The sequence below is a fragment of the Propithecus coquereli genome, unplaced genomic scaffold, assembly GCF_000956105.1.
Source record: "Propithecus coquereli isolate 6110/MARCELLA unplaced genomic scaffold, Pcoq_1.0 Scaffold33, whole genome shotgun sequence".
Lineage (NCBI taxonomy): Eukaryota > Metazoa > Chordata > Mammalia > Primates > Indriidae > Propithecus > Propithecus coquereli.
The window spans coordinates 5,737,274-5,748,471 of record NW_012148952.1 but is presented as its reverse complement, the minus strand read 5'-3'; the positions used below and the strand labels follow the sequence as shown (position 1 = coordinate 5,748,471).

The 11,198-nt window shown below is 34.8% G+C and overlaps 1 protein-coding gene across 1 annotated transcript in view; it reads right to left on the bottom strand.

Moving 5' to 3' along the window:
• Nucleotides 1–11,198, bottom strand: part of ZRANB3 (zinc finger, RAN-binding domain containing 3) — a 265,135-nt gene that overhangs the window by 99,960 nt on the left and 153,977 nt on the right. Inside the window, exon 6 of the mRNA XM_012650504.1 lies at nt 401–572. Coding sequence (XP_012505958.1) covers nt 401–572 — 172 coding nt within the window. The remainder of the gene's footprint in view (nt 1–400; nt 573–11,198) is intronic.

Sequence of the window (11,198 nt, the reverse complement as noted above, 5' to 3'; positions counted from 1 at the left end):
TCGCTCTTGCTCAAGCTGGTCTCGAACTCCTGAGCTCAAACAATCCGCCCGCCTCGGCCTCCCAGAGTGCTAGGATTACAGGCGTGAGCCACCGCACCCGGCCTAGATATTTAGAATTTTTAATATTAAATCTTTGTTGCAATTGAAATACTTTTTTCTACATTCAGCAAAAATATTTTTTTAATCGCTAGGAAACTGTATCTGTTCACATATTTGATGATCAAAATTAAGTTCTTCCCGCTCTCTTCTTGAAATGATATAAAACCAATTCATATGCTCTATTAATTAAACCTATTTTAAGAAAGCAGACCTTTCTGTGAAATATAAAATATGTAAAATCTTTAATAATATAATTTAAAATGATTTAAAGTAAGACTTTCAATCAAACAAGGGTTCTCACCTTGGCTGCTGCTGACGGAAGATCAAATGGAATACGTTGTCTGATTTTAGAGGGCAGTTGGGTTAAAACTTCAGACTTTAATCTTCTAATCATTATGTCACTTAATAGCTGGTGAAGTTCATTAAGATTTGATGCCCCTCTACAATCCCACTGAGGCCTTTTTCCAAAATATCTGTTAATATGAAGAAAAAACATGTAGCAAAGCTGAATGCTAGAGTAAGAAAATAATTTATCCAATGTGTTCTTCCTTTTAATGATAAGGAGCCATGACACCATTTTCATTGTTATTTCTGAATGAAAATTAGTTTCAAAAAGCTCAGCCTGAGAAATAGTAATGAATAAGATTAGACATTACTCTCAACTAGAGAAAATGTTAGTGTCACTCTAAACATACTGTTTATACTGAGTTACTGGAAGGCTGAGATGAACTGATAACTCTGAATTGCACTAGGTCATTGTTTACAAATGGGGGTGCTACTGGCATTCTGGGTGGGCTCACAAGGATAGTGTGTTTAGCAGGTCTAGCCCCTAAGTAGGCATGAACAGCAGTCAGTCATAACGACCAAAAATACCTAGAACATTTTCTGTACCCTCTAGGAGGAAATATTAACATCTCTAATTGAGCTGTTAAGCATAGCAGATTGATTACTTGGTGGTCTCTTCTTCCTTTGAAAGCACTTGGTTGACAGCAAGGAATTTAAAACACACACAAATCCACTGTGAAAGAGAGAATGAGAGAAGAGACACTTGAGATTAAGAAATTTCAAGAAATATTTAGAACGCAAAATGCAGACAGACAAGTGGTAACTGACTTGGCAAAAGAAAGAAAGCAACAACTTAAAATGCTTGCAAAATACAATTTATTTTCTAGATCCCTGAGAAGATCAGCAGTTGGGAAGCACCACATACTGTGAGCAAGTGTTAAGACAAGAGTTAAAATCTAGTAGATCAATTGAACTTATACATCAGGACATCTGGCCCAATAACAGCCCCCTATCATTGTGCCAATAAAAATACTATCCCATAAAACTCTCAAACATCTCCTAGGGGCCTCATACTAACCACTAGTGAAAACAATTGTTAAAGAATAATCAAAGGAAAAATTCTTATTAGGCTGAATTATGATTACTAATATTAATAATTTAAGTAAATATCCATTTTAATGGGATTTTGGTATATTTTAGCAAAAGTAGGTGTCAATTTGAGAAACTCAGAACTTGCTAACATTAACTTTTAGTTTAACATATTAAACTAAACATACAGGAGTGGTACATACATTAAAAATATGTACTTGTATGTAGACTTGATTAGAAAAGTATAGTACTGTATGATAAAATGATACTGACACCATTTAGTTGTCATTGATAAGAAATTGTTTTAAAAAAATCTAAGTGCCGTCACTGTATAAAAATTTAATAGGTTTATTTATAATTGTTATAAATGGAATTGCTGAAACTTGTTCATTGAATTATTTTGAATTCCTTTAATGCATTATGTCCTTACATTAAAAATTCACACACTAATGAAAATGAAAAAATACTTGCCAATATCTGATTCTGTCACCTATTTTTCCATTCATATACTTAGGTACATTTTGACCACATGGTTTGAAAAAAAAATCTAACGTTCAGAACTACCAATAATGGAAAGGAGAGGTTGGTAGGTTGTGTTTTGTTTGTGGTTTTTTTTTTTTGGAAAAAGAAATATTTGCCACTAAAATAGATTCTTAAGCACACTTCCCACTTACATGAGACATTCTGCAGGTGTGCAATATGCTAGCTGGAGGTCTTCTGGTATGATTGTTACATGCTGGCACAGAGAGAACATAGGTGTTTTCAAATAGGCCTTACTGCCTCCTGCAGAGCACCAATATCGGTGCCCCAGAAGAGCAGATCTGTTTTGAAGTCTTAGCAATCTGATTTCAGAGTGCCATAGTACCAGTACAGGTCTGTAATGATGAGGTTTCTTCACTGCTCCAGGAGAGCACACACTATTGAGAGAAGATTTAGCTAGCTGCCTCCTGGGCATTTTACCACTAGTTGATTATAAGACATATGTTTGGAATGAACCACCATGGTTCAGAGGAATTATTTCTCACCCCCTGGGAATGCTAGAGGTAGTATTTGCTCTAAAGAGTGTTGGCAAGACCAGTTATTTGCCGAATCCCCAACCTCATGTTTAGGGTGCGAAGGAGAAATAAGAGAAAGAGGAGGGGTAGAAGAAGTGCCAACTGTAAAATCCTGGTCTCTTCCCATTAAACTTGATAGTAATTATATATACTTTTTGGAATACCTTACTTTTTAAAACAGATTTATTGAAATAGAATTTATAATGCCATACAATTCACCCAAAGCGTACAATTCAATGGTTTTTAGATAGTCACAGATGTGTGCAACCATCACAATAAATTGCAGGACATTTTCATCACCTCAAGAAGGAACCTTGTATCCTTTACTTATCACCCCAAACCTTTGTCATGCCTCCCCAGCCCTAAGCAACGACTCATCTATTTTCTATCTCTATATATTTCCCTGTTCTGGACTTTCATGAGTAAAGTCATATAGTATGTGGTCTTTTGTGACTGGCTTCTTTCACCTAGCATGTTTTCAGGGTTCATCCATGTTGTACCATGTGTCAGTATTTCATTCCTTTTTAAGGCCAAGTAACATTCCATTGTATGGATATACCACAATTTGTTTATCCATTTATCCACTGATAGACATCTGGGTTGTTTCCAACTTTTGTCTCTTGTGAATAAAGCTGCTATAAACATTCATGTATAAGTTTCTGTGTGGTCATATATTCTCATTTTACCTGGGAATATACCTAGGAGTGGAATGGCTGGGTCATATGATAACTCTACGTTTAATCATTTGAGGAAGTACCAGAATGTTTCCCAAATCACCTAGATTAGTTTACATTCCCACCAGCTGCATATGAGGGTTCCAATTTTTCCACATCCTTGTCAACACTTGTTGTTATCAGACTTTTTGATTCTAGCCATCCTAGTGAGTATAAAGTGGTATCTCATTATGGTTTTGATTTGCATTTCCTGATAATTAATGATGTCAAGCATTTTTTAATGTGCTTGTCGGCCATTTGTATATCTTTTTTAGAGAAATGTCTATTCAAATCCTTTGCCTGTTTTTGAATTGTGTTGTCTTTTTATTATTGGGTTGTAAGAGCTCTTTATATATCCTACCACAAGTCCCTTATCAAATATATTTCTTGCAAATATTTTCTTGCATTCTGTACATTCTTTTGAATTTCTTGATGGTGCCCCTTGAAGTCCAAAAGTTACTCATTTTGATGAAGTACAATTTGTCTAGTTCTTTTGTTGCTAGTGCTTTCAGTGTCCTATTTAAGAACATCCTGCCAAATCCAAGATATGAAGATTTATCCATATGTTTTCTAGTTTTTACTTTTAGTTTTAACTTTTTGATCCATTTTGAGTTGGTTTTTAAATACGGTGTGAGGTGATGGTCCAAATTCATTCTTTTCTGTGTGGCTATCCAGTTGTCCCAGAACCATCTGAATGCATTGATAGTATAGTAGTTTTATTTGGACTATCAATTCTATTCATCTAGATATCTATCCTTGTGTTAGTACCACACTATTTGATTACAATTGTAACCAAGACTTCCAATAATATTTTTCTTTTTTAAGATTATTTAGGCTATTCTGGGTTCCTTAAAATTTCATATAAATTTTAGAATGAGCTTGTCAATGTACAAAGAAGTCATCTAAGATTCTGATAGGGATTGTAGATAAGTTTGAGGAGTATTACCATCGTAACAGTCCTGAATCTTTCTGATCCATGAACATAGGCTGTCTGCCCCCTAATTTAGATCTTCTTTCATTTCTTTCAACATTTTATAATTTTCAGAATATAAATTTTGCATATCACTTATTAAATTTATTCCTAAATATTTTATTCTTTTTGATGCTATTGTGAATAAGATTTTCTTCATTTCATTTTTAGATTGCTCATTCCAAGTATATAGAAATATAATTAATTTTTGTATATTGATCTTATATACTCTAAACTTGCTAATTTATTAGTTTTAATCATTTTTAGTGGATTTCTTAGGATTTTCTATATACAAGATCATGTCTTCTGCAAATAGACAGTTTTATTTCTTCCTTTCCAATCTGTATGCCTTTTTTTCCTTGCCTAATTGCTCTGGCTAGAAGTTCTAGTACAATCTTGAATGAAAGTTGTGATAGCAGACATCGTTGTCTTATCCCCATCTTAGAGAAAAGCATTCCGTCTTTGACTATTAAATGTGGTTTTATCTGTGAGTTTTTTTATACATGCCCTTTATCAGGTTGAAAATATTGGTAATTATATTTTTGACATTTGAGAATTAGCCTTAGAATTGTTTTTCAGAAATAAATTGCCTACATTGGCAGACAAAGACTGTGTTGATGTGGTTCAGGAAAAAAATAAAGAGGATAAAGAGGATAAAGAGTATCTGAACCGAGGATGTAGCTATGGAGAAAAGCTAGATACAGATTCAAGAAATGTTAAAACAAGCGTCTGCAGGACACGGTAACTGACTGAATGTCAGCAGTAAAGTATAAGCAGTAGTTAGGACTTCTAGGTTTTAACTTGTAAGACTGAATCTTAATCAACCAAGATTGAATCTACTGGCTGAAGAACAGTTTTTTTGGGGGCAAGTTAAGTACAGTTTTGAATATGTTTTATGTGCTTATAACATATAGATACACTGAAGATTCCTAGTACAACATTGTATTGGTTGAATTTTCAGGAGAACACAGTGGGTTAGAGATATAGATACCACATGAGTTTTGTAGTAAAAGCCAGAAAGCCAGTTGAAACTAGTCAGTGACAGAGGAAAAAATGAAAAGGAAAGATGGTCATTTTTCTTCTGCTACCCTAGAAATAATTCCTATTATTCCCTCTAACGAAATTTCCTCCAAATCACTGGCCTGTTCGAATATAATGAATTGGTATAACTACACTGGAATTTATGAGTCCTAATGCATGCTGAGACTAAAGACAGTAAAAATGGTTTCACGAAGTAGTTTTTGAAATAAATAATTTTCATTTATATACCTATATTCAATAAAGATATCACATAGTCCAATTATCAAAAAAGATACACAATAAACCAGTGATTGCATAATAGTCACTTGTAAAAACTATGCACATCAATTTGTGATTTCTAAAAGATTATAAAATATGAAAAAATGTACACACATATTTAGCATTATCTTTTATGCATATTTAAAAAATAAATTTTATAAGTAAAATATGAGCAATGGTGATTCCCTCCATCCCACACCATAAACTCTTTTATTTTGTATTTATTTATTTGGTTCTGTTTCTCTAGAGAAAAGTAGAATTTTATTACCTTCTTTTTTCTTCTTCTTTTTTTTTGTAGAGATGAGGTCTCACTATGTTGCCTAGGCTGGTCTCGAACTCTTGGCCTCAAGCGATCCTCGTGCCTCAGCCTCCTATGGTGCTGGGATTACAGGCATGAGCCACCATGCCCAGACTGTACCATGAGCTCTTATAGAAGTATAGTGTTCTTAAAAACTTGTCTTGGAAACACTGTTCTGCACCAAGTATTTTCTCATGCTTTATCAATTTTATGAGATTAGATGGTACTCACAAAATTTCATGAAGAGAAATTAGATGTCAGTTTCTCTTCCCAGTATCCTACACTCTCAATCTTTAGCCCCAGACTCATAATCATGAAGCTTATGAATTTTTGCTCTTAGATTATCTCTTTGTTTCTATAACCTCTTTTGTTTGCTTAAATTATCATTTATTTCAGATGTTAAGCTATAATGTTATAACTTGTGTATCATAACATTAGAAGTGGATGCTCACAGTGTGTTATTTGATATTGGTAAGAATAATGCACATTGTGAAAAAAAAAAAGCTGCCCAATTTTTCCTTAGTAAGATTGGTTTACCTTGTACTCTTTGTTGTAGCCACCAGAACTTACTTTTGACCAGATGGCTGCCTACAGCATTTAGCTGCTCTTTTTTTTATTTTATTAATAGAACTATATTTTTAAAGAATATTTTTATCAAAGTGATACCTACACATAGTTTAAAATATCAGATAAAAAGCCTTCCACACAATGTGGATCAGTAAGTTCAGGCTTTGATATCTCCTCCCTGCTTCAAACTCAGGATAGATGAAATATAAAGAAAAAACAAAAATTCACATTTGGGGATAAAGACCAAGAGAAATGTCTCTGTGGCCCAGAAACAGAACAAAAATGTAAAGAAAAGAACAGGGTTGAAGCTATGAATATGCTTGTTTTATGTCCAAGGACAGGCAGCAGGAGCCAAGAACTCAGAGTTGTAAGGACAAAGTATTTTTTTTTGTACAATTTTGACATACAATGAATTTTCTAGGAATTGTAAATGCTTTTACCTCAAAGGGATACTTTACTTTGTTTTGTTTGAAACTTAACCCAAAGTGGTTTGCCACTAGAAAATCATGCCACTACCACTAATGGCACTGGGGTAGCCAAACTGAATATACACACTGCCATATTAGCTTGCATTTGTGGAAGAAGTGTTCACAATTATTCTATACATATGTCAAATTTCAACAATGTTATGATTCACATTTTCCCACTTATATCTCTGAAATTCAAAGATGTGTATCAGTGTAATTGCAGCACCACCCTTGGTGGTATGTAAAAAAGTAGTACATATTAAATGAAGTCTGAGAGTCAATACAATCCAATATATAAATATACTCATTTCAAATTATCTTGTGGTATAGTCATTTCTATTAACATATTTAAGTACATATTTTATTATATTTAATAGTTTCCTTAATTTTTCTCTTCTATGTTTTGCTGGGATTCCATTAATTTTTGAAATTACATGTGGACATAGATTAATATGGCTATGAATTTCATTTCAATATAATAAGGGGAGAATTATAAAACATTTATTATGAAAAGTAGGCATTAAGTTGATAGGGTTGAGAAACACCACTCTACAATATGACTGCTTTCCTATTCTCCTTACGCTAATTTATAGCTATTATATAATAAATATGTAAGATTAAGTTGTGGGGGGAAAAGCTATTTAATATTCATGTAATTCAATCTTTAAAACAAAGTAAATAAATAAAAGCCCCAAAAGAGCAATAAATCTTCCCTCCAACCCCCTACATTCAGGAAGATGAAATGTACAAGATATTAACTGACTTCAACTAGAAAACTAGAAGTATTTCGAAAGGTAAATGTTAACACAATATGCACCACTGTATAGCCACAAAGATGATAGAATGGTGACTCTCATCAATGTAAATAAAATGTGAACAAATAAATTCATCATAAGCTCAAAGCTATATTAAATCGAACTCATAAAGTCAAATTCTCTTTAATTGAATGGGTATATGCCAGGGTATGCTGGTAGTTCTGAACTACTCCATCTCCTACATTTCTAATCTTCCTGCACAATGTTAACATGATCTTCCTAAAATATTCATAATATTCTCTTGCTTAAAAACATTCAATGGGAAACTTTAAGTTTCTAGTCTGGCATGTAAGGAGCTTAGAAGTCACTACTCCATACCAACAAGAAGTAAAAAGTTAAACAAACTGAAAAACCAGTAACTCTTCTTAGATCTGTAAGAGAAGTAAGGTCCTAGGGCAAATTGATGCTCCTAAAATTGGGGAGACAGGCAGGTAGATACAGAGTCACAGGTTATCAGAATAGAAATCCCTGGGCAGAAATCTCCATGGAAATCAGTGCCAGGGTAGAAAAATCTGAACTGTAATTAACCAATTGCTGGAGGCTCAGTGTGCACAACTCTTGAGTTAAGAAGTCCAGGGAACCCAGTCATGGGGGAACCATGTATTTTTTTACCTCTAGTAGCTCTCTCAGGTCCTCACAGTGAATACCAGAGAAAAATTCCCTCATGTCTCTGGGAGGGGTTGGAGGGAAGGAACCACTTTGAAAGACACCAGAGTATTCTGTTCTTAACGTCTGCCTTCAGGCAGTTTCTTCCTGAAGCTCACTGGGTTGACCTGTGCCCCTCTAGGGTGTACCTATTCCTCTACTTTGAAGACCACTGCTCTATGAAGTGGGGAACCATTGAAAGTTTGTTTGTTTGTTTTAGATTCTTTTTACTTTATTGAATTTTATTTGAATTACAAAAGCATTAGTTGTTTTAAACTTTCAAATAGACAAGGTAAAAACAAAATGAGGTAACAAAACCTCAGTTTTTACCTTAACCTTTTTAATCCCCACCACCATCACCCTCAAGGTAAGTAATGTTATTGTATCTTGATGCAAATTCTTTGGGAGCTGTTTCCACTATTATACAGACATACAAATGTATGTACACATTCTCACATATAATCCTTCATACCAAACATTACTCTGCAACTTCCATTTTTCATATAACATATATCTTCAGCTTTCCTCTTACCCCACGTGTAAAGACCTAACTGGTTCTTATAAATAGTTGCTTAATATTCCATGGTTGGCATGCCCCACATTTTATTCAACTACTCCCCAAACAGTGGACCTTCTCACTATACATGTAGAAATTGAGGATCAGGAAAATAAAGCCCAAGACCTAAAGTGAGGAATGTTTCCTGGTCTCAGGATCTCCTGCTTTTTTACAGCCCTTCCCCACCCCACATGAACTCAAGGGTAGTAAAATTATCCCAAGTGCCACACTGAATATAATTTTCACATCATTAGATAAAAGTTTGCTTTTAGTTAAGCAGGACTTTGGAGTCAGACTGCCCAGGTTCAAATCCCACCACCACCATTACCATCTGTGAGATGTTGGGCAGATTCCTCAACCTTTCTATTAATATATACTTCAGTTTCCTCATCTATAAAATGGGGATGATACTGGTACTTTACCTATCTCATAGAGTTGTTAGGGCTAAAAGAATTAATTCACAGAGTACACTTTACTATAACTCTTATCATTGGCCTTGATGTTATAACTGTATAGATATTTATTAGTTGATGGAGTTTTTTGGCATTTTGGAGCCAATAATTTATTCTTTTTATTTTGTTTCTGAGATTTTAGAGACATCTTATAAGCCTTCGAAAATTTCTAGCCCTGGGCATTTAAGAGGCCCCCAGCCCAATATCCCACGCAGTCTGACACCAGTGTAAGCACAGCTAAGATCTATAGTCTCAGTAGGATGGGGATAGGGAATTGTGAGAATATGAAGGGCAATGACAGAACTAAACAAATACACACTACTTTTTGTTTTTGATTAGTAAATATACTGTATTTTTTCAGAGCAGCTGTAGGCTCACAGCTAAATTGAATGGAAAGTAGATACACCCCACCCCATACATGCACAATTCTCTGCCCTTCACTATCGCCGTCCTGCACCGCAGTGGTATGTTTGTTACAATTTGTGAACCTGCTTTGATGTATTATCACCCTACGTCTGTACTTGACATTTAAGTTCACTTTTGGTGTTTTGCGTTATATGCGTTTTGACAAATGTATAATAACATGTACCATTGTAGTATCATACAGAATAGTTTCACTGCTCTAAAAAATCCTCTGTGCTCTACCTATTTGTCCCTCCCCTATAACCCGGCCAACCTCTAATCTTCTTACTGTCTCCATAGTTTTGTTTTTTCTAGAGAATGCCATATATTTGGAATCATACAAAGGTAGCCTTTCAGACTTGCCACTTTCACTCAGTGATAGGCATTTAGGTTTCCTCCATGTTTTTTCATGGCTTGATAGCTCATTTCTTTAGCGCTAAATAATATCTTATTGTCTAAATGTACTACAGTTTATCCATTCCCCTATTGAAGGTCATCTTGGTTGCTTCCAAGTTTTGGCAATTATGAATAAAACTGCTGTAAATATCTATATGCAGGTTTCTGTGTAGACATAAGTTTTCATTAAGGTAAAGCTGGCCTTAGAATGAGTTAGGAAATAGTCCCTTTGCTTCTATCCTCTGAAAGAGATTGTAGAGGATTGTTATAATTTCTCCTTTAAGTGTTTGGTAGAATTCACCAGTGAGTCCACCTGGGCCTTGTGTTTTCTGTTTTGGAAGGTCATTAATTATTGATTCAATTTCTTTAACAGATACAGAACTAGTCAGATTGTCTATTATTGTGTGAGTTTTGTCAGATTCTGATTTTAAAGGAATTAATCTATTTCATCTAGGTTAGCTCATTTGTGGGCATAGAGTTGTTCATTATATTCCCTTTTTATCCTTTTAATGATCATGGAATCTGTAATGATGTTCCCTCTTTCACTTCTGATATTAGTAATTTGTGTCATCTCTCCTTTTTTTTTTGCCTGGCTAGAGGCTTATTGATTTTACTGATCTTTTCAAAGAACCAGTATCTCTCAGTCCATTTTGTGTTGCTATTACAAAGTACCTTAGGCAGGGTAATTTATAAAGAATTCTGCAGGCTGGGAAGTTGAAGAAGCATGGTGCTGGCATCTGCTCAGCTTTTGGTGAGGGCTTTTTGTGCTGCATCACAACATGGGAAAAGGTCAAAGGGAAAGGGGACATGTGTTGAGAAACAAAACCCGAGGGGTATTCTAGCTTTTTTTTCCTTCAGAGAGAGAGAAAGAGAGAGAGAGAGGGAGAGAGACAGAGAGAAAGACTCTCCATCTGTTGCCTGGGCTAGAGTGCAGTGGTGTCATCCTAGCTCACAGCAACCTCAAATTCCTGGGCTCAAGCAATCCTCCCACCTCAGCCTTCTGAGTAGCTCGGACTACATGCACGTACGACCAAACCTGGATGATTTCCTATTTTTTTTTTTTTTTGAGACAAAGTCTCACTGTGTTGCC